The following is a 23,768-nucleotide window of genomic DNA, read 5'->3' as shown; positions in this document are numbered from 1 at the left end:
GATTCTATGTAGTGACTCGCCAAATGTGTTACTGGTCCCCATGGAGAACTTGACTATTTAAAAATACACTTGAGTCACCTGCTTTCAAGCAGGGGTATTAACAATTAGATGATTTTGAGTCTTATGTATGATCACAGCAGTGTACAATAGGAAGGAGTCAGCTCCAGACTGTGTGACCCTCAGAATCTGCCCCTTCACTCTGAGACCCTGAGATTGGGGCAAAAACCATAGACATGGTTGGATGAGTTTGGTGTGGAAGAACTTGACCGATCAGCACAGAACCCTGACCTCAACCCCATCGACACCTTTGGGATGAACTGGAACGGAGACTGTGAGTCGGGCGTCTCGTCCAACATCAGCGCCTGACCTCATAAACGCTCTACTGGATGAATGGGCAAAAATTCCCACAGAAACTCCCAAAATCTTGTGGAGAGTGGAAGCTGTTATACTTTTGTCCATATAGCATATGTTAATGTGACACAGTGATATGGTTGTTATTTTTACCTTTCTAGGTGTAATGTTTTTGAAGTGCTTCCTGATAACTGACTAATTCTATTTGTTCTGAATGAATGGTGCGTGTAATTTCTGTTGTCAGTTGTTGTCCGGCTGGCCAACTAATAACCTCTCTTTTCTTATGTCTTGGGATGTATCAGTGGCAGGATACACTGCTGGCCTTCGCAACTTAAATGTAAAAGGTGTCCTATGTGCAACGAACCCAAGCTTCATTGTTCATTTAGTATTGTCTTGTGTAAAGGTAAGCAGGAATACAACGAAGCATCAGGAGAAGCGTTGCAGGGTGCTGGGGTGTATGGCCGGTGGCATGAATAGCAGGAAGAGGGAGGAGGTTCTGCCACTTTACAGATCTCCGGTCACGACAGTTTTGTAGACCTCATCTCCAGAAGGTTATTGACACATTGGAGAGAGTTTAGAGGAGGGCATCTAAATTTGTGAATGGTTTGAAGGATAAAAATTACCAAGAAAACTAAGGAAATTCAATATGTCCGGCTTGGAGGAAAGGCCCCCTGTAGTTAGGCTAGTGCACAGTGGGGGGGGGGGGATATGCAGGCATGGGATTGGCGTATGGCTCCTGAATCTAAGACAAGACCAAGGAAAAATGGGCTGACTAGATGGGCCAAAATGGGGCTTATCTGCCATTGAGTTCTCTGTCTCTAATAGCGCAGACGGTTCATTAAGTCGCTCATTAAGAAACTCATATATTAATTACTTTCCTATCTGCACTGATGGGGTCGCAGCACAGGGGTATCGGTACTCCTTAACATACCCAAAGTTACGAATACTTGCAGTTAAAACACTTGCAGTACATTTCATTAGATCAGAAAGACAGATTAGCAAAAAGTCTCAGTAAACAGTCCTGACAGCCGAGCTGCGGAGTGCAACAAACACATTGCGCCCCCCGAGGCTCGTCTGATCTTCAGCTGTCCTTTATATGCAGTTGCTGGGATTCTGCTATCGTTTTAATGCAGGCTTATAGAATGAATGGAGAGAGTTACTGACCGAAAGCAATAATCATACCTGGGAACTGGAGAACTCCGGGAGAAGCATCGCTTCTCTGGTTCTCGGGGTCTTGACAGGCCCTGCTCCTCACCCATTTGCCCTTTAAATAGGGGGTGTTTCACCCGATGGCAGTGGGACCACCCACTGATGGCAGAGGGACCGCCCACTGACATCAGCGTGCACTCCTGGCTGCGCCCTCAAAGGGCAGACTCTGGGTAGCCGGAGCCCAGAAGTTCCCAGGCATGGCAATAACGTGGACTCAAATAACTGGTTCATCTTGGCTCATAGTAACAGCTTGTATTCACCATGCTAAGACTACGGTCCACTGGTTTTGGGTTAAATTTCCTTTACACAGAATTTGCTGTTAGATCAGTAGTAGAAACTTCTTAATCAGTCGTTGGTCTCGTCCTAGACCCAGGAACCATATGCCTATCCAATGCATGTTTAAATTCCCTCGCTGTATTAACCTCTACCACTTCTGCTGGGAGGCTGTTACAATTATCTACCACCCTCTCAGTAAACTAAAATTTCCAGGCATATCTATAAGGTGCGAACGGCACATTAAATCCCATACAATGGGGGATACGTATAAAGAGCAATTCTGATGCAAAGAACCAAGTGTGGCACAACCAGCAGAAACATTCTTTTGGTTGCTATAGTGATTACTTCACTTTTAAAAGTATGGACCAGATTTTGTGGACAATTATATTTCTCACCCTTGTTGTTCAAATATCCCTCCTGCATGCTGGCAAACCGACATCACAGCAGATCAGCCGACAGCATGCTTTTTCCAACATAAGTTACTGTGGGAATAAGTTGCCATGTACTATACAAAGCCTGACTCCTTATCACAATGCCTTGTGGTAAAACAATAGAATGCCTCGGTCTTAATCACTCAGCAGGACACACTAACCAATGAAAGCCTGTGGAGGGGGGAAAAAACAGACTTCATTTGCATTGCCATAAAGTATGAGCTCTGTGTGGTGAGATGTCTCGATTTATGCTGAAGACATGTGTCTAATTCATAACTGCATGGTTTCTGCTTCAGCTACATGTCTAAAAACAAGACAGCACCCATAGAATCGAGATTCCAACCATCAGAAAAATCATATAGAAAATGGTATTTCAGGTTCTGACCAGACCTTAGAGCTGAGCGCACCTCCTACCATACAGGTGCCTCATTGATGGGGTCCCGAGAGGGCTTTAAACAGCGTGAGAGTCTTAGTGTGTTAAGGTGCAGTTCTGTCCCATTGATTCAGCTCCTCGGCCACACTAGGCTTAGACAGAACTCGCCAAACTTGGGGTACGTTGATGTAGTGGCGGGATAAGCAGTATCTGGTGTTTTTAAATAATATTTGCCCGGTATGCACTGATTTTTGTGTGCACATGTTGGTCATTTCAGCAGCACCCCGGAATCTGAATTTATATGCTTTTTAGAGCATGCTTTCCGTCTTGTATTATTTTGTGTCCAAAAAAACTATAGGAAATGTCGAACTTACAAAAAACTATATCTAGAAATCCTTGGTTAAGTCTGAAGATACTTAATTCACCATAAAAAGTAAATCAAGCTTATTTCAAAAGGAGGAGAAATGTTAGAACAGGAGATCATAATCCAAAACTAGAGGGTCAGAGGCTGGGATCTAATGTAGGGAACATTTACTTTGCTCAGAGGGTGGTAGATAAGTGGAAGAGCCTCCCAGGAGAAGTGGTAGAGGTTAATGCAGTGATGGAATTTACACATGCATGGGATAGGCGTATGGCTCTAAGAGGAGACCAACGACTGATTAAGGTTTTAGTCTTTAAAGCAGGAAAAACGGGCAGACTAGACGGGGGCCAAATGGGGCCGATCTGCCGGCAAATACTACGTTTCCGTTGTATGTTTATCGGATACATTCAGTAATAAATTGTAACCTATCTCAAAAAAAAAATATTTTTAATACACGCTGTTCACGTTCCAGGCTTGTTCTGCGTTTTTGTATTATATATATATAGAACTATTTCGTTTCTCGTTATTATACTTTATCTCCTGACTCCGAGCTCAGGTACAAGATATTACCCCATTCATTTTCTTATTGTACGGGCTGCTTTCCGGCAGATCTTCCTCCATAGACTTTCTTTAGCCAAATGGTCCTCTGGGTGACTAAAGCCCTGGCTTTCTTTTGTTTACCATAAAACATTAACTTTCTCAAAGCACAAATACAGCCAGGTGAGTGGAAGATTCCTGGTATATGGAAACAGAGAATATTCCGGGACTACATATCCAACGAACGACAAAAATACCCGACCCGGGGAACAGATTCAAGACATTGCACTTTTACAACGCATGTGAAATGAGATCCACGACACGGACGCGGTATCCAGACACACGTGAAACTATTCAATGTTCACACGCAAAGTTAAAAAGAATGGAATGCATTAAATCAAAGGAGCAGGGAACCGGCGAAATTTCTTTTTAGTGGACCCGTCTCCCAACAAACGCATCATTTAGTCATTTTACACCAGGAAAAACAGGCAGACCAGACGGGCCGAATGGTTCTTCTCTGCCGTGATGTTCTATGGTTCTATATTATAGAAGAACCATTCGGCCCGTCTGGTCTGCCCGTTTTTCCTGATGTGAAGACTCAGGTTTTAGTAAGTCGTTGGTCTTCTCTTGAATTCAGGAGCCGTACACCTATCCCATATTCTCTCAATGTATTAGTCTCTACCACTTCTGCTTGGAGGCTGCTCCCCTTAACTACCACCCACACAGTCAAGTAAAACTTACTCAAATTCCATCTAAACCTCTGAAACTCTAGTTTTAGATCACGACCGCTTATTCTAACATTTCTCCTCCTTTGAAATAAACGTCCCTCCTGCATCGTGTTAAATCCCTTTAAGTATTTAGATGTTTCACTCCCATCCAGTCTCTCTTCTCTCCTCCAAGCCGGACATCCCCTGCAAACCACTCACCACTTTAGGTGTCCTCCTTAGAACTTAATGGATAAATATCCTTCTAGAGATGGGGTCTCCAGAACTGAACCCGATACTCTAGATGAGGTCTGACCAGAGATCTATAAAGTGACAAAACCTCCTCCCTCTTCTTGCTACTCATGCCACCGACCATACACCCCAGCACCCTGCGACTCTTCCTCCGACTCTTCAACACATTGTCTGTTTACTTTTTAAGTCACTATGTAGAGACAAATATATATAATATCTGATAATATCTGTTCCAATATAGAGTTAAACCCCACCATATACAAAAGAAATCGCACTTGCTGTTGTCTGATGGACGTACAACTGTAAAAAGTCACGTATACATTAAACACAACGCAGAATTTAAACACTTTTATAAACAAAGGCAACGTTACAAACACAATTCCCGGCACCGCTGGATGCCTAAACCCTTCCCAAAACCCCAATTATTTAATCGTTATTTTTGCGGGAATGCTTGTTGCCATACAAACCAAAAAAGCCTTAGATGTTTCTCTGTTGTTCGGGTTAAAAACATATTATGCGGAAATAATAAGACGACACACCTGCTAAAGTTTATCGAGGAACGGCACCTCTGAAACAAAAAGAGTCAGGCAATTGATAAGTGAGGTGGTAGATACGTGGAACAGCCTCCCATCTGACGTGGTAGAGGCTGATCCAGTGAAGGGATTTAAACATCTTTGGGATAGGCATATGGCTCCTGAATCTAAGACGAGACCAACCACTCATTTACATCTTTACGGCAGACTAGATGGAGCGATAGCACCATGGGGTACTTTTTTCACCAATATGATGCTTTTCTGCCCCAAAGATTGACTTCAAATCTAAAAGGAAAACTATACAGAGAGAGAAAATACCATAAATTAAATTTAGCCAAAAATCCTAGACTTCGGCCATTTAGGGTTTAATTTCGATGATAATGAACGCACATCCATACAAAGTGAGATGGGGGGGGTGAGGATTTATTTGCCCACCTTTCTTCTTCACTGGCATTCTTAAAAAAATATAAAAAAAAGATTCTTCAGAGTGGCAGCGGCTGTATGTGGAGGTATTTACCCGCCGGGCGCGGGGCAGATGGGTTTTATTATCAGCAGCCGTGCATATACACAGGGGCACCTCCGTCCACGAAGAGTCTGCCGTCCAGCGTATCGGAACGTATGCCAAGGAGCAGAGAATTACATCCGACCGCAACAAGAAAAAAGCTATAAAAATAATGCCAGCTGGGTATAAAACTGCCCAAAGTTTCACAAAATCAGTGCCTGAGAGGACAGGAGATCATCGCGGAGCGCGGCAGCCGGAGTCTAAGGCTTTGCCCCCTCCAGAATTGGGCAATATCACACAATAGCCCTCCAGGATGGCAGTTTGATGAGGGTAATATCACACAATAGCCCCTCCAGGATGGCAGTTTGATTAGGGTAATATCACACAATAGCCCCCCAGGATGGCAGTTTGATGAGGGTAATATCACACAATAGCCCCTCCAGGATGGCAGTTTGATGAGGGTAATATCACACAATAGCCCCTCCAGGATGGCAGTTTGATGAGGGTAATATCACACAATAGCCCCCCAGGATGGCAGTTTGATGAGGGCAGGATCCAGGCTCACTCCAGTCTGCCAGCACCAGGCAGGGCATCCAGCAGCCCCCTATAGATCACCAGGTTAAGCACCTATGGATCCGCAGCATCCCCCGAACCGGACTTCTCTATATGCTGGGGTGGGATCCTCAGCAGCTCCTGCCCCTCATGTTGCAGTCTGCACTCGCACTGATGCCCCCTGGGGTCTCCTGCCCCCTGACAGGGAAAGGGGGATTAGGCAGGGGAGCCAATCCCTGCTCTAGGAAACCATGCCACGCCGGTGGGGAGGATTATTCGCGGCAGGGGCAGATAATCCGGTCACCTCATGGCTCTGGGAGTAGTTGCCCCCCTCTATCAGACCGGACGCACCGCGAAGGGGGTCATGTCAGGTGCGTCCTGCGCACATATACACACACACCGCACGCGAGCGGCAGGTCCGGGCGGCCACGTGACGTCGCCCGGCTCCTGTCACGTGACGTGCAAACATGGCGGCGCCCAGGGAAGCGCAGGATTCGTGAAACTCCGAGCTTCTTCTCACCGACTCCAACGCGGGGGAATCGTATCTGGTTCACCCTACGTGTACCGGAGACAAGGTGAGAGGCGAAAGGGGTGATAGAAGGCCCCGGGGGTGGCTTGTTTGGGTTTGACAGAGATATCAGGTCAAGGTCATGGGGTGGCGGGGCAGTAACATTGCCGGGTAACTGGGATATATATATATATATATATATATATATATATATATCGGGCATACAGAGCTGCTGTGTATTATGTTAACATGTGTGATTATACTGGGCTCATACAGCTCACTAGCCCTCTGGTCTGTGACTAGTGGCCCACTGAATATTGTGTACCCGAGACCCTGGCTGCTGCAGAACCTCTTATGTAGGATGACAGTGAAGTAGAATATACACGTCACACAGTGACACAGAGGAATGCTGTCATTTTACAAGAAAATCTGCTCACTTTTTGTTTAGATTGGAGTAAAATGACCAAATTCCCATAAAGTTATGGCCGTCGGATTGTCCAGGGGGGAGGAGGCTATAACTCCCTGGGCTCCTCCGAAAGCTTTTGGGTCACTGTGTTTTATTTGTAGTTCTGCATATTACCATCGGCCCCTCGGAGCTTCAGGCAGCATTTACACCCTGACAAGATCCTTTCCGTGCTTCTTTTATACAGTTCATTTTGGTAAACATATAAGGAACAAAATATTCATTTTATATAATTTGATATGCCTCCTTAACGCATTCACTGGGACTTTACTGTACAGCTTTTGTGTTCTGATAAGTTTTTTTTTATTTTCTGTGTTTTAGATAAACATTTTGTGCAACTTACGCTTTAACTGCCAAAGTAGTTTTAGAGATACATTATATACCCCCCCACACACACCCGACCTGTTACAGTGTATAGAAACCTATTCCGAGTTTTTGTTTACATTAAAGGGACAGTCAAGTCCCCAGGTTTTTTCTTGGTTTTGTTTAAATGCTTCTGATGCGTTTGTTTTGCACGGCATCCGATGCCTTTTACTGCGTGCAACTTGGTCTGTGCATCCGAATTTAATGGCCGCTGTCTCATTTCCCTTCTCCCCCGGCTGCTTCTGCTGGAACTAAGATGTTCAAAAAGAAAGCATATTTAAGTACACTGCACTGCTGTATTCAGCACTGTTCAGCTAACCTGCTTTTGTAATGTATAGTTGTTGATGAAGCGTCCCAGAGCTTTTATAGAACGGTGATATGAATGAGAAAGCAATTAATGTGAACGTATAGAAATGTATAGTCCGAGTGATATGTTTTAATATATAAAAAAACTAGAAAAAAACTAGTACTAGTGCAGGGCTCGACAAATCCCAGGCGCCAGGCGCCAGGTCGCCATGGCGACAGAGAATTTTGTCCTGGCGCCTAGGTTTTGTCAGCCTCTTACATCCAGAAAAAATTGTGGATGTAAGAGGCTGAGTCACCACACGGGGGCGCTGGTGCTGTCTGCCCAGACAGCTGAAAACGCGGTTGCTGGAAAAGCAGCAATCGTGTTTTCAGCTGCCTCAGGGAAGGGGTTTGTGTGTTGATTGGGTCCCCACACAAGTCTGGGGACCTCACCCAACACCCCCCAGCTGCCTGATCGCTCCATGGGAGCGACAGCGCAGCGTTAACCCCTTCAATGCCGCGATCGCGGCGTTTTAGGGGTTAACTCCCGTTTTGTAAGGGGCTCTGCTGCCGGTGGTCTGCCTGGAAGCCCAGGCAGACCAGCAACAGCAAAAAAACGAGCCCCCACAAGCCCTTTGATGATTCATGTAGGCATAGAAGCCTACAGCAGTCTTCAGAGACTCCCCCCTGCAGTGGCTGGTCTTCAGGGACAGGGTGAGAGGGTTCTTTGGTCTCGCCATGAGTGTGGAGAGCAGCCCAAACCCTCCCCTGCTGCCTGATCACTCCATGAGAGCGACAGTGCAGCGTTAACCCCTTCAATGCCACAATTGTGTATGAAACATTCGTGGCATTGCAGGGGTTAACATTTGTTCCCACAAGCTTGTGGGGACTAAATATCTGTCAATGCTGTGCTCCAATGGAACATCAGCATCGAAAGAGTTATAAAAATGAAAAAAAATGTATTTAAAAAAAAAAACAAACAGCACTGACCTGAAAGTCCAGGGTGCTTCCAGCTCAAACGCTGTGAGTTTAGTAACTGGGCTGATGATGATCGGATCCCTCCTGACCAACTGTTAGTTTAAAAAAATCCTGGCTCCTAACTTTTTTACCTGGCGCCTAGATTCACAACCAATTTGTCAAGCCCTGTACTAGTGTAAGGACGCGCATTCACATGTTTGTAACATGCCGCTTCATTTTGCCAGGGGGCCAGCATGTCGCCGTCGGAGGAGGACAACGCTTTAGTGAACTCGCCCGCGGAAAAAGAAAAAACCTTTTCGAAACAAGACATCGTGAAGCTCCTGGCCGATCGGTTTGCTCGCCTTCCTGAGAATGAACGGTAAGCGGGAGCCTCAGTTTCTAAGAACCTGGAAACAAATCATTTCTGTAGTTTGATGGGTGAGAAAGGTGCAGGGATCATCTGTTCCTGGACCCCGTGCATTAACCATGTAAGTGCCAGGGGCCATGACATATACACACATCTATACCCCAAGGCTAATTTTCATAGTTTTACTATACTTTTATTTAGGTGATATGATATACGCCTTGTATATGAAGTCATGATTAGTGAATAAAGCACATGCGTAAGGCGTAGTTGTCCATGCATGTGTGTTTTGCACTAATGTATGCGTTGGGTCGCACTCTGTTCTCATGGTTCTGGCTGTCTGTTATAACCCGGGCTATAATTCCGAATTTTATGCTCCGCAGCAAGCTGTTTTCATACGGATCGGTCTACCTCGGGATCAACGGAGCGTTTGCCGGGCTCATCGCGAACAGCTTGTTTAGACGAATTCTGAACATCTCTCAGGCTCGCTTTACATCCAGTCTTCCGATGGCCATCCTTCCCTTCTTGACTACCGTGGTCACCTACAACAGCACCGTATCCCAGCCTCTCCTTCACGGTACGCATGGGGGGGACCCTCGCGTCCCACACAACAAGAATTACCACATTTGGCAGTGAAACCGGGCACGTGGCTTACGTGGCATTCTCACAAACCTTTTACGTTTAGTCAGTATAGTAGTGCTTACAGGGGAGTGTGTCTCAGAATGTCCTTGCTGTTCGAATAACATGATGCGATTAACCATTTGAGTGCACGTCCTGCTGTCAGCGGATTAGTATGATGGGATTACATTGTGCTTGCTGGCATTTCCCGGTAATTTCTGTTAATGGTCATTCTAATCCTCTTTCGGTGATTTACGCCTCGCAGTTTATATTTCCTGCAACTGATGCCGTCCTGGCAGGAACGCCGGCGTCATTTTAATTTGAGTTTCCATCAGCGAGATGATAAAAGGCTTAGAAAAAAAAAAATCCCCGTCTCTGGAATCATACCCCTTTACAGGAAGGGTGGTAGATAAGTAGAACAGCCTCCCATCAGAAGTGGGAGATGTAAGTATGCATGAGATAGGGAATATGGCTCCTGAATCTAAAACAAGGCCAAGGACTGAATATGGTCTGCGTCTTTACAGCAGGAAAAACGGGCAAATAGACGGGCCAAATGGGTCTGATGTGCCAGCAAATTGTATGTTAAGAAGCCTTACATTATCTTTATGTTCTACAGAGTTTGTGATCTCTTAAACATCTTATACTTCATCCTCGTCATAAGGTGGACTCCACGCGTATTATTTGCTTTCCCTGTTTCCAGGTGATCTGAACTGTTCAGTCTGCACCATGATTCGGGGAGGATTAGTTGGATCCATTGCTGGCGGCTTTTATCCAATTCTCTTAGCTTTGCCCATCAACGGAGGACTGGCCGCCCGGTAAGCTTCACACGAGGAACCTTTAGAATAGTTTACCCTCAGAGTATATCCTGAGATTATTATCTTTTATTTATATAGCGCCAACGGTTTACGCAGCGCTTAATACAATACATATATTCAAGGGGTCTGACAAGACAAGAATCGACAGACTAATCAAACCGATACATTAGGTGGAGAGAGCGCGGCTCGCAAGCTTACAATCTTAAGGGATTGCTCTGCAGCACGAAATACTGAACCCCTAAAAGCATAGGCCTAAAGCACCCCACCACTAATCATCTTTGTAACTCACACGAGTTCCACAAGAAGTAATTATGTAAAGGCACATATTTAATAACCAGCTATTTTGATGCGTATGCATTTCGTGGGGTACCCTCCTATACAACCCAACCCAATCCATTTCGCGTGAATGGGAACTTCATAGTAGAACAAAAAAAACCCCGTAAGCTGCACGGTGTCCGATGCTTCTGCTTACAAGTCGTTTTTTGTTTTACGTTTTTCAGCTACCAGACAGCGCCTCTGCCGGAGAAAGGGAATATCGTGCGCTTCTGGACTACAGTCACACAGCCGGTCGTTAAGAAAATGGCCTTCGCCCTCATCCTTCAAGCAATGTTTGGGGTTTATATCAGCTCTCGGCATTTCGTACTGTATGAAAAAATGCTTCAGCTGCCTTCGGATACGGCGGATAGCGAACTGTCCCAATAAATTTTATTGGAATGCATTTTTATATATTTTTTTTGAGCTATTTTATTCAACAGAGCAAATGTGGGAAACATAATGAATTTTTATTGCCCTAAGATTATTTAAAAAAAAAAAAAAAAAACTAAGGATATACAAACCACTCGTCTGCAGTTGAAAGCTCCCATTTTCATTATACATGCACAGGTTTTAGAGGACATCGAAGGCCTGGATTACTTCCTTACAGACAAAATGATATATGTATAATTCTGTCTGTAAGGGAGCCGATATATATTTATATTTGGCAGCCACAGTGCAGATTATCTAAAAGTTTTGAAATGGTTTTATTTTAGACTCTAAGTTTTTTCATACTGTATGTTTTCAACAGGGGTCATCAGAAACACCATATGCGTTTTAATGCGTATAACAGCGTGGCCCTTTAAATTTTCACATTTAGCCCATGCATTGGGGGAATAAGCATTTACTTTACCCTATGGTCCTTTTTAGAGACCACGCCATGTTCCCTATCTATATCACTATTGACCTAGCAGGGGAAAAAAATTGCTTACACGTACCAAAGCTGTCTGCAGCAGAAAGCAGTGAAAATGCTGAGAATGCAAAACAATGTAGGATGTAACACTAGTGGCAAGAAAAAGTAAATGAACCCTTTGGAATTCCAATGATAATCCTCCATACCTTTATTGAAGGCGCCCATTAAACATTCACAGAGCACGTGGAAAAAAAAAAACCTTGGATTTCATAACCGATGAAACCTCCTTTGGCAGCAATAACCTCAAACAAGCGCTTCTGGTAGCTGCGGATTTTTGGAGGGGTGGATATATGTTGAGCCATATGCCTAGGATGTCTGGTATAAACGGCTCTCAAGGTCTTTGCACCGCATCGCTAATGAGTTAAGGTCCAGGCTCTGACTGAGCCATTCCAAAAAGCAGATTCTTTATTTTTTACCATTTACTGTTTAGGGTCGCTGTCCTGCTGCATCAAAATACTAACTCTATGCTACAAAGCTCTCACTAACGCCAATCCCCTCTACTTATTCCTCCCTCACCAGCAAATATACTCCAGCCGGCCCTCCAAGATCCAACAGTGACCTGCTCCTTGCGTCTTCACTCATCACCTCCTCCCACACCCGCCTACAGGACTTCTCTCGCGCAGCAACAACGGCCTGGAACTCTCTTCCCCAGGCTGCCCGACTCTCACAACTCTACCCTCCTTCAAACGCTCACTAAAAACCTCTCTCTTCAAGGAAGCCTACCACTGACAAACATCAAAACTTCCCTCTCACCCACTTACAAGCTTTATCTCGCCCTACATTAACATCATTCGCTACCATGCAGTCCTCACCCCTTATCCACCTAGAATGTAAGTTCCTGCGGGAACAGTGCCCTCCATTCCTGTTGTATCTGTATGTCAATTGCTGTATTGTACTTGTCGTTATCTGTAACATTTTCATCTTGTACAGCGCTGCAGAATGTCGGCGCTTTATTTTATTATCCTTTATTAAACCTCTACTGAGCTTCCCTTGGCAGACAGTCAGCCTGTACGACACCTTGTTAAACCCGGGAATTCATTGTCCCCTGGATGGTGGCATGCGTTCCAGGCCCTGAGACAGCAAAGCAGCCCTAAATCATGCTGCTCCTTCCATCATACTTTGCTTTAGGATGTCTTTGGGGTACAGGCTTTTTCCAACCCACTGAGTGTTTGAATGATGTATTGAACGTGGACATGAACAACACCTGTGTGTGATTTGTTAAAACAGATTGTTTGTTCGTTATTGTAACTTAGAAGAAGATCACATAATACTTTAAGTGTATACATAAACGCTGGTAATGCCAAAGGGATCACTTCTTCCTGCCACTGTATGTCATTGGGACTTAGCCCCGTAACGTCGATTGACGGGTCAGGCACATCTCACAAAAATGGTCACTTAACAACCAATGACATGCCTGACACGTCATTTCAATAAACAAGCTTAATTAAATTTGTTAAAATTAATTTTGTTTTGTTTTTGGGTACTCCCCACTTGTATATAATTAAGATCTGGACTGTGGTGTGGAGCTGCTTTAAGAAAGAAAGAAAAAAAAGAAACAGCATTAGTTTATGACACGGCTAAAGGCATATTTCAGATTACTCCCTTTAATTTACCGTTTACCGAGTAAAGAAACAAAACGGTTTGCAGGTCACACGCTCACAAATAAACCTTCAGATCTTGAAGATTAAACAAGTCAAAGAACGCATTTTCAGAAAGAAAAGTATTTAATAGAACAATTTACAGGTTTTTTTTGCAATCAGTCGGCTTTCCATCATAACCATTAATATACGAATGGCTGTCCTTGTTTGTTCTAAATCAAACAAACATTCTAAACATTAAACATCATAAAACTCAATGTGGCTACAGTAAAATGTGAGCATTGTATGGATGTAACAGCCGGGTAACGCTGCACTGCTTTCAAAGTCATTTACAAACATACTGTATCTATTCCACACACAAAAAAAAATCACTAATTCAAGTATTTAAAACAATCAATGCTTGTGTTTGATATTTTAAACAAAAGACTGCTTTATTAAAGACAATGGTCTATTAAGTAATTAATAAGCAAACGATGCAGAACTTGGACCTCCCTGAGCATCATTTCTAATATCAACTATAAAGAAAGCAACGTTTAAATGTACAATCTTGTAAATAGAATTGTGAAGGACTTCAGTCTAAAAGCAGGAGGAGGTTTTGCCAACTATATCAAAGTGAAAAAAACATTCTGGGGATCCTAGAACCTAACTAACAGTACATCACCAGTAAGTGCTATCCCCACTGTAGTGGCTTCTAGAGCCACCGATATGGATTTTCTTCCAGATCAAGTTTTTTTTGGTCTGTAAGAAGTCTTATAGTAGAAATTACTATTCAGCAACAGTAATAATTGGACACAATCCCAACCCATAGGAGTTATACTCCATCTAGGAGAAGACTCTTGGGGACTAAAATTAAGAGACCGCCATTTACAATAACAGCTATAACTGGGTTATTTCCTGAACATAACTACCAACTAACCTGGAGATGCGAGTACTTAACGAGCAGCATGTTCTCTGGGGTTTGGATACCCTACTTAGAAGGGCCAAACAGACAAGGAATGAGTACATTATTGCCATATTAATAGTTAAATAAAGAGGTAGACCCTGATAACGAACTGACGTAAATACCATTTTCTAATTTACATTCTTCAACGTTAAACAATTAAATTATTTGAAATAAAAATAAAATTTCCCGGTGATAACAGATTTAAGTGTTCTGGACATTTATAAAAGTTAAAAGGAATATATTTCCCAAAATAAGCTGCAGCCTTATGATAATTAAAGATGATCTGCTTTTAGACTAAGGTCCGACCCAATGAGTTATTTCTTAACAATGGACTATTTCCAATCTCTTTCCACCCCGGTATCTGCATACAGAACATAAACAGAAAACCCCTGATATCACCCCAGTTACCTCATGTACCATACTACCTTTTAAAACAAAGCAGGGTGTCAGCAGCCGGTCCCGAATCTTCTGCCCACCGCTGAATCCACTTTAGCATAAAGAAAAACAAGGATGCTAAATACACATGTTCAAAAGGGAAGCGACATTTCAAAAAGAATAGAGCAGTGTGTTGACGTAAAACGCGCGCCTATTACTCAAAACCATCAGTTGGATTTTGCCAGTCAAGAGGATTATCTTAAAATAAGATAGCGCTTGTATTTTAGTGCTGAATTGCAGACTATTATTGTATACAATAAGCTGGTATTGATATGTTTGCGAGTTACTACGCCAACGGGCTCGGATACGCACTACTGCAAAAGCAGGATGATGAGTACAGCTGTTTGGAAAATGCATCAACACACTTCAGATTCTTTGTGAAATCTCACTTTACAAATCATCGTAAAACCTAATATTTAACATTTACACTGAACTAAAGCTCGAAAATAATGAAAGGGTATCGACCCTCTTATATGATGGCCACTCTAATGTGTACCAACCACACAACCTAAGTGGACTTGTTTCTCATGTGGAAGCGGCCATCATGCAGGTTCACTTTTGCTGGAGTTTGTGCTGCTGCCCGGCCCCCGGTGCCATCAATCCAACAAGGGCAGTGCGATAATGCGCAAAGATTGATCTCTTTGGTTGTTAAGCTCTGCTCAGAGACATCAGACATGAGATCCAGCTTAGGGCTGTATTTAGAGGGGCTGTAAATATACGTGTAGTTATGGAAGTGTCGGCCTAACAGTCAGTTTGATAACTCCAGGGAGGGAAGAAGCAAGAGCCTCAAAGGACCAAAAAAAGTGAAAAAGCAATGAAATGGCACTATAGCTTCATATGATGCAATGATGGCTTCTCACACCAGATCTTTGACTTATTTAAAGAATATAAAGACGCTTTATGGGGGGAGCTCGCTACTAAATACAGGTGACAAAGCACCAAGGTAAGTTCTCCATCAGGTGAGAATTCTGTAGTTCAACATTCTAAAATAATCTCATATGCAGTTTGAAACATCTGAGCAATAAAACTGCAATGTATGTTGTCCCTGTCCATAAACAGCCCCCTGTAAAATGCTTAGTGCTGCGTTAGGGTAATTATAGGGATCCTTACCAGGTTGCGAGGCGGAATCGACTGCTCTTTAACTCCTACAACGGAGCAAGGCGAGAAATCACCTAAAAGAGAAACTGCCAGAGAGGTTTACTAGTAATGCAAAATGGATGCAGACAGTCTTCATGCAGTTGTGTTTACCATTTAGCTTATGCAGGCAGATCTGGTAATGCATTAACACCCGCGATCAACATTTCATTTCCCATCAACCCCTTCCCCCCGCTGAATAGAGACTTTAGCAAATGTCAGTCATTTAAAGTTTATAACTCTTGGTCATGCCGCTCGTCCGAACGCATACCCGGGTTACCCGACCAGCTTGGCGCTCTTATGATAATTCACAGTTAAAGGCATGCACCCATTGGGTATAGAATGCATTAATGAATGGGGTGGTATATTGTGCCACAAACCGGTCAGAGTATAAGGAGATGCCCGGCAGCGATGACCACCCTACAATATAATGACAAGGTGTTAATGGTTCTAAGCATGTGTCCTCTGGCAGCAGGCGTCCAACACAGTGAGTCACAAGAGGTACTTGACCCTACATTTTGTTTGCAGAAGAAGCATTCTGGGAACAGGACGCGCAGAACTCCACCGACACCCTCTCCTTGTCCACATGCAGACACACTCCGCTGGACGGCGCCTCTTCCTCCTCGTCTTCTTGATTCCCCTTTACGCCCGGTAAAGCATAATCGTGGTCTCCAAATTCTGGAGGGTCGCGGAAAAGTGACGTAGTGAGTCGGACCCCGCCAAATCCTGTCAGTCTCCCCAGCAGCTGAGACAGGGCGCTGTCATTGGCCAGGACCGCCCGCAGGTAGCGCGCCTCGTGCTCAAGTTCTCGGACGCGCGCTCCCAGGGCCTGCCGCTCTCTCTGAAGCTGCTGGTTCTCGTCGGCCAGGCGCGTGACCCGGCTCTCCAGTCCACTCACGTACTCCTTCTTGCGCAGGCGATTGAGGCGCGCAGCAAGCGCGTTCTTGTTTCCCTCATAACGGGCGCTCTTCCGTGATGACACGGTAGGGGAGCCTGCAGCCGCCATCTTTTTGGTGTATGGGGCAGCCATTTCATTGGCGTGAGCCATATTAGCCGAAACAGACGAAGAGGCCGCGTTGCGAAAAGGCCGGCTATTAATCTCGGTGGTGTCCATATCCACACAGCCTACCAGCTGTTGCAGGAGGTCAGCAAACGGCGAATCCTCAGACTGGGAGCGGTCGCCCTCTTCCCCCCAGTCCGAGGCCTCCTCTATATCTAGCAGTTCATCGAGGTCCGCGACTGACTGGAAACTCCCTTCATATCCCTGGCCGCGCCACTCCGTACAGCCACCAGCGTCTGCCTGGGGGCTTTCTTCGCGTTTTATGACTGAAACGCCGTCCACTTCGGGCCATTCTGCGCTGGAGGCCTTTTTGTCGCGTCTACGGCCGGAGCGAACCGTTGTACGGCGGCGGGAGGGTGGGGAGGCGGTGATTTTAGCGCGGTCTTTGAGCCGGTGCCGCATGGTCACGGGACAGCGGGTAGGCTTCCTGGGGTCAGTCGACGGCCCTGGTTAACTCATACAGCCGCGTAATGCCTGCGATCGACCAGACCCAACCACCGCGTCCAACGTTAAGATGGCGGGTAACCCCCTGTACCGGAAGTACACGAGCAGGAAGTGCCGTATAATGAGGGGAGGGACTCTAGTGGGAGCGCGACTCACTGGAAAAAGGCAAAGTGTATATCACTCCCATACCTCCCAAGTACCCCTTCTAGCAGGACCAGTCCCCCTCTTTTAGACTGTTTGCTGGGTATGAGGGTATCTCAGGGTTTTACAGCCCCGATAATGTATAAAGAAGCAGCAATGATTATAAATTATATTATGTTAATAAAATACATTATTCTTACTTCATAGTTGCATAAATAACTAGATCAAGCTTATTTAACCCCTTATGTTTTATTTTTGTACCCTTTGGGACCGAGGCTGTTTTAACTCTTTTGCGGTGCTCGTGGTTAGATGTAATTTTCTCCTCACCCATTTAGTGTGCCCACACAAGTTATATGTTGTTTTTTTTTTTTTCAGGACAAGATGGGCTTTCGTCAGATACGGTTATTTTGATCATATCATCTTATTTACTATATAAAAAAAAATAAAACATGGTGAAAATTAGAAAAAAAACACCTTTTATGACTTTTATTTGAATTTATTTTTACTCACCTACAAAAGCAAGTAAAAAAACGAGCTAAACATATTCTGCTATTTGCCCCGAGGCAGCCAGGACTGCCCACTGACGTCAGCGGGCGGTACTGCTCACGTCGGCGACGTTCCCGCTGATGGCAGCAGGAAATACCCCATTTAAAGGGGAAATGGGCGGGGGGCATCAAGACCGGGTCTTGACCCGGAGGAGCAGCGCTCACCCCGCAATCTCCGGGTCAAGCCCAGAGAGTTCCCAGGTATTGTTATAGGGCAATAAGTACAAGTAGTGTTTTATGATTTCCAAACCTGGTCATTCTACCTCCATCCCCTCTTTGGAACATCTTTGAAGCCGGTTAACTCAATTTATCCCCACCAAACCATATATATTTGAAAACTAGACACTCCAATGTATTTCAAATGCTGGTATTTTAACCATTTTCATGCATGAAATTCTACCACCAGCCTTTGCCAAAGTTTGTGGTAGTCATGTTTTCGCATTTTTTTTTTCACACACATTTTACTTAAGGTGTGAATTAACACATCCTGGTATATGTCACTGCCATAAAAATGAATGGTTTTGCCTGGCTGGGGGCAAAAGGGCCACATTTGGGGCATGCGTATTTTTCAGTGTTAAACTTTGACATCTGGTGATCCACTGCCCATGCCCTATTTGGTACATCTTTGAGCCGGGCCATTTCAGCGTGCCCAATAAAACCATATATTTTTGAAAACTAGACACCCCAGGGTATTTCAGATGCTGGTATTTTAACTCTTTGAAAAAATACTGGTGGTAAAATGTGTGCATGCAAAGTTTGCAATAGTATTTTTTTTGTGTGTGTTTTTCCCCACACACCTGCTTAAGGTATGAATTTACAGGTCCTGTATATGTCGCTGTCACGCTGTTGGGGGGCTAAAAGGCCACATTTGGGGCATGTGCATTTTTCAAATTGGAAATTTCCCCCGGTGTTAATTGGGACATTGTTGGACCCAGCCAATTCAATTTCAAATCATATAATTTTTAGAAGTAGCCACCCCAATGGGCATTTAACATGCCAGTATTTTAACTCTTTCCATGCGAAAATTGTCTTAAGCTAAAAGTGCTAATTTTAGGACTTGCTTTTTTAATTACTTTTATAAATTTTTTGGAACTTGAAGGTTCCCCTGATGGTGCCATCAGTGGGAAATAATTTTTCCATTTTAAATTTTTTCAAAAATGTTACTAATCACATTGTGATTAGAAAGCTGGGAGTGGCGGTTGTGACCACTCTCTGGAGCGGATACGGCGCGTCCTGGGGTGGGAGTTCGGTGTCGCTGAATGCCTATTGATTGAGGCATTTAAGCGACACCATTGAAGTTTAGGAGGCAATCGTTGATCGCCTCCTAAACTTTTAAAATGGGCGTCCGCCACAATACAGCGCACGGCGGACGTTGAGGCCCGGGGAGGGGCCAGACATGGCCCCTGATGCCGATCACGGTGTTGCTGAATGCCTCGAACGTAGATCGCTTTCTGCACCCTTTTGAAGTCATGACGGTTGTGGCACGTCAATAGTCGTTAACCCTTGGTGGTTGAGGGGGAAGTGAAACCGTAGTAGAGGACGGCTTGGAGGGGGATGAGTTTGTCGGGTCCGGATGATCTGTAGAGAATGTTGGTCGTTCAGATGGCTTGGTTAGGATGCTGGGAGTGTTAGAAGGAACGGTTGTACGCTTCTCGAAAAAGGTGGGTTTTCAGAGAGCTTTTTAAAGTTGAGTACAAGGAAGAAAGTCTGATTAAGACAGGGAAAAGCAGATGTTCTGCCAGATGACAATACTGAGAAATCTAACATTTTATTACATCAAGAAAAAAAAATTCAACTGAAATTTAAACCTCACGCTCAAAAAATAAAAAAAGAAGAAACCTTGGCTCTGTAATATAGTTAATGTTTAGCGAGGGCGAGTGGCAATGGGAAACAAATTCTATTCCCACATTAAAAACGCATTTGAAACTTAGTTACATAAGAGTAAAACGTGATTTTGTAAACCATCACATTCTAACATCTGGCCAAACGTAATTTAACCTCCTCCTGAAACAGGCCCAGCACTATCTGCCAGCTGCTTATATTGTTCCCACCCCTTGAGACTGTACCAAATGCCCCCCCCCAGGAGAAACCACTTACTGCCCCAGCAGGAGCAAAAAGAAGGAGGGGTGCCCTACTCAACTAGGGCACTGCACCGCTTATACTAAGATCAGAGCAGGAAGAGGATACAGTATATCCCTCTTCAGAAAGTGTTTAAAGAGACACCCAATGATCATCAACAAGAGGGACTCAAGTTAAAGACTTGTTATCTCCAGGGTCTAAATTCCTTGACAGATCTCCGGGGAGTGTGGCCTGGAGGTACAGATCTAAAATGCCGTCTTCAGCCAAGCGCACAGACGACGACTCGCCTTCCTTATCATATGTAAAGGAGACGACACATCTAGAGCATTAAATCATTTTATTGAAATTATTAGCACATATTTACATAATTATAAAAGTTTCATCTCTTGTCCACAGTACCCGCTATACACGTACGTGGCGTAAATTAGTTGGTTCAAGTACCGGGAAAAAAAAGGAATACATATGATCTACTCTATTAACCCATTAACAGCAACATTCATGAGTACACCATGCTGGCTTTTTTTTTTATATTTAATACATTTATGTTTTACAAAGTATGTATAATAGAGATTCTTATTTACCATATTTTACACCTTTTTGTCCCTTTCCTGTCGAGTGTTTACAGAAAGCGGAAGGACCTGCAGGCGGAAACACAGGATCCAAGCCGAGTTACACTCACGACAGAAAGGGAGTTCAGAACAAAACAGATCCAAATTCCAAAACAGATTTACTTCGGGAACAAAAGTTCCATAGCAGCGTTAAGTGGGGTGGGGGGGGGGAGCGATAGCGTAAAGGCTACGTAGTTTCAGATAAACACGCTTATTTAACATTAAAAGAACGGACACTTTAACCTTTAGAAGCCAGAAGTCCTAAAAAGAAAATCAGACGTACCCTTCGCCCTGGCTGGAAACTGCAAGGACTGCTATTGGCTATGAACCCACACGGAACACAGCCAATGGCCAAGCAGACAGCAAATACCAGAAAAGGTAAATCTGGTCAGGATTTAAGTTTCGATTCCATTTATTGTAAACCTCCAAGATCCCTTTGTTTGTCTGGGCAGTTTCTAAACGAAAATGTATTAAAATAGGAATCCTGATATAAAGCATATATATTTTTTTTTAAAAAAGAAATGTAAACACATGTAGCAAAGTGTAATGGAATGTGTGGGAAACCCACATGATAATGCAATTATTGTCACAAACCACCGGTCAATGTACAGCGACAAATAATCCATAGATTATACAGCCTAAAGAACCCTGCACAGAAATGTCATGGCGTGCTACAGGTTTCACCTGGCAGTATAGAAAAAAGACATACATAGAACACATGAACAACATCTTGCGCTATAGTAGCAATGGAGGTTGAAGGCTCATGGACATAAAGCTCTGGTTTATTTCACCAGTTTGGCTACTTTTAGCATCCTAAGTGGCAATATAGCTTCGATCCACGTGTCTGGAGAACTCATCATTTTTTCCCACACTGTAGACTCTTCTATGCTGGAGTCCATCCAGTCCACGACAGTCCCGTAACTTTTACCTAAACGGGAGGGGGGGGGCACAAGGTTGCCAAATGTAAAATTTTGTTTACATAAAAAGTTTACAAAAAAAAGAGACATTATGTTAACCTAAACTTTACTAAACGTCAACAACAACCTTGCAGGGAGAATGTGCAAAGGTTTATGGGGCAAACTGTGGACAAATTAAGAATGTAAAGATTATAGCTCCAACCTACTATATAGTCCTAGTTCATAATTTTCTCCCTTAGGTTAACCCCATAAATCACTGGTGTGACCTATAAACCGGGACTTAAAGGGAAAGTCAGATGGAAAATACATGTTCAATTTGAGCATAAAACCCAGCGCTGTGTACAGCAATGTAGGTCAGCATTGCCAAAAACAGATTTTTATCTCCCAGCGTTCGGATAAACTTCTCTTGTCTGCAGTCCTGGAGGCGGACATTGTTGTTGACATACCTGAAATCCGCACAGAAACTGATACATTGATAAAGCTCATCGAAGTAAAAAACCAAATGCAAGAGTCCCCAGAAAGCACAAAGAGGTCTTCGACTCAATGACCACAACAATACAGACTGCTTTAGATGGGGGGGGGGGCTCTCATATCCATTTTTGTCCTGCATAGTATAAACCACATGGCCTATGAAATCCTTTCACTGTAAGAGGGCAATATCTGAAACCACAAAACCTTACCTGTTCCAAGTCCAATTCGCAAGCCTCCCAAAAAGTGATTTGTCAATCTGTTATGGTCCCAGACGGTGAGTTCCACGCAAGCCTCTCTCAGGTCTTCCGCTTTGAACCCGTCATAAACCATCGTATGGTTAAAATGCGGATTAGGCGTTTTGTCCACAGTCCGTGTTTTCTGCCGGCTTTTTCTGCTTGTGTCTGGGAGTATCGTGCTAAAAAAAAAAAGAGGAATCATTAAAAGTTCTGAATCGACTTCTACGTTTAATAATAACATGTCATAATAACGTAACGTCACGCGGAACACACTTCAACCTGGCCTGACTGATATTTGGAACGGTCATTCGTTTCAGGTTCCAATGCTACGTCTGTAACCCGTGCAACAAACATAGGCAGAAGCGGTGAAACCGAATTACCATTTCACAAAGGAGTTTATTTTGTTTCCTCGGAGCAGGGGCAGATCGCTGCAGTCTTTAATCCAGATGTGCACCTCGCCAGAAACGGAAGTCTTTCCTCTGCCTGCTTAACATAGAAATTAACATTTACACTCAAAAAACACAATAAACCCATTTACTAATTAACGACTACAGGAACTCAAGCTGAGACGATGGTATGTTACCGGAAAAAGGGGACATGATGAATGCATGCTGGGAATATAATGTATTCTGCTGCATGCAAATAGGTGCTGTGCTCCTCCTCCTGCTGCTTATACCGAAAGCAGGAAGCGTTCCTATGAACACATCTTGCACATGCTCAGTAGCATTCTCATTCTACTCAGGATGTATCAAAATAACTCGTCTCTATAGGGACCCCTAAACTCTATTCAAGATTGTTCCATTGGATTTGCCTCCCTTATACCAGCAGCTGAATCTAGATGCCCCAAAAAATATATATTTTTGCCCCTTGTCGCTTTCACATCTAGAAGAACTACTTATGATTACTTGAAAATGTGAACACATACCCAGAACCGCCGCCGGGACATACTTTAAAGCCAGTTTCATCTCGCCCCGGTTTTCCAATCCAATTCCAGCTGCAGGCGTCTTAAATAAAAATAGTAAATAAATAAAAAATTACATTAAATACCAACAAACTTTGGAAACGGACTCTAGGTTTCAATGAACAAAAAGTCATAAAAGCGCTTAAGTTGACTATTGAGATTCTTGACATCCCTCTCCTACCGGAGATACCGAACGGAATCATAAATTGGATCAATGAGCTCACGTTTCAGTGGGATTCAAAGGGGTCGTGCAAAAAACGTTCGAATCACAAAGACCCCAACAGTACGAAAAGTACGTTTCAGCAAAAGAGGAATCGAGTGTTAAACGCGCGGATGTTTCTTACCCGCGGCTGGAGCGGATACCAGTTCATCTGTTTGTTATTCCAGTCCCACGTTGCCAGATCAATATCAACTTCACCCAGAAAACTATTGCGGCCGAGGGCATCGTTGTGCCAGACAGAGAGGTTCAATCTTTGACTGAGAAGCGCATTCTTTTCTATTTTATACTGAAAAGAAA

At 43.9% G+C, this 23,768-nt stretch overlaps 4 protein-coding genes across 4 annotated transcripts in view; 1 reads left to right on the top strand and 3 right to left on the bottom strand.

Moving 5' to 3' along the window:
* Window positions 1–6,502, bottom strand: part of LOC128473880 (disks large 1 tumor suppressor protein-like) — a 65,739-nt gene extending 59,237 nt beyond the window's left edge. The window contains exon 1 of the mRNA XM_053456102.1: window positions 5,463–6,502. Coding sequence (XP_053312077.1) covers window positions 5,463–5,481 — 19 coding nt within the window. The 5' untranslated portion in view covers window positions 5,482–6,502. The remainder of the gene's footprint in view (window positions 1–5,462) is intronic.
* A 24-nt stretch (window positions 6,503–6,526) lies between these two features.
* Window positions 6,527–11,172, top strand: LOC128474293 (transmembrane protein 126A-like). Its single transcript, XM_053456597.1, has 5 exons — window positions 6,527–6,656; window positions 8,903–9,036; window positions 9,405–9,598; window positions 10,340–10,454; window positions 10,955–11,172. Exons 2-5 carry the CDS (start codon window positions 8,912–8,914, stop codon window positions 11,154–11,156), a joined length of 636 nt encoding a protein of 211 aa, XP_053312572.1. The 5' UTR covers window positions 6,527–6,656; window positions 8,903–8,911; the 3' UTR covers window positions 11,157–11,172.
* Window positions 11,173–13,935: 2,763 nt separating this feature from the next.
* On the bottom strand, window positions 13,936–17,308 carry CREBZF (CREB/ATF bZIP transcription factor). The gene is made up of 3 exons (XM_053456588.1): window positions 16,305–17,308; window positions 15,766–15,839; window positions 13,936–14,707 (listed from the first exon to the last, which is right to left on the bottom strand). Exons 1-2 carry the CDS (start codon window positions 17,249–17,251, stop codon window positions 15,824–15,826), a joined length of 963 nt encoding a protein of 320 aa, XP_053312563.1. The 5' UTR covers window positions 17,252–17,308; the 3' UTR covers window positions 13,936–14,707; window positions 15,766–15,823.
* A 3,072-nt stretch (window positions 17,309–20,380) lies between these two features.
* SYTL2 (synaptotagmin like 2) overlaps window positions 20,381–23,768 on the bottom strand; it is a 50,015-nt gene continuing 46,627 nt past the window's right edge. The window contains exons 17-22 of the mRNA XM_053456101.1: window positions 23,596–23,757; window positions 23,216–23,294; window positions 22,671–22,773; window positions 22,264–22,469; window positions 20,732–21,594; window positions 20,381–20,696 (exon numbers count right to left, since the gene is read on the bottom strand). Of these exons, the coding sequence (XP_053312076.1) occupies window positions 21,449–21,594; window positions 22,264–22,469; window positions 22,671–22,773; window positions 23,216–23,294; window positions 23,596–23,757 (696 nt within the window). The 3' untranslated portion in view covers window positions 20,381–20,696; window positions 20,732–21,448. The remainder of the gene's footprint in view (window positions 20,697–20,731; window positions 21,595–22,263; window positions 22,470–22,670; window positions 22,774–23,215; window positions 23,295–23,595; window positions 23,758–23,768) is intronic.

Source organism: Spea bombifrons, chromosome 2 (assembly GCF_027358695.1).
Source record: "Spea bombifrons isolate aSpeBom1 chromosome 2, aSpeBom1.2.pri, whole genome shotgun sequence".
NCBI classification, from domain to species: Eukaryota; Metazoa; Chordata; class Amphibia; order Anura; family Pelobatidae; genus Spea; species Spea bombifrons.
Note: the sequence above shows the minus strand (reverse complement) of the source record. Positions and strands in the feature narration are given on the sequence as shown.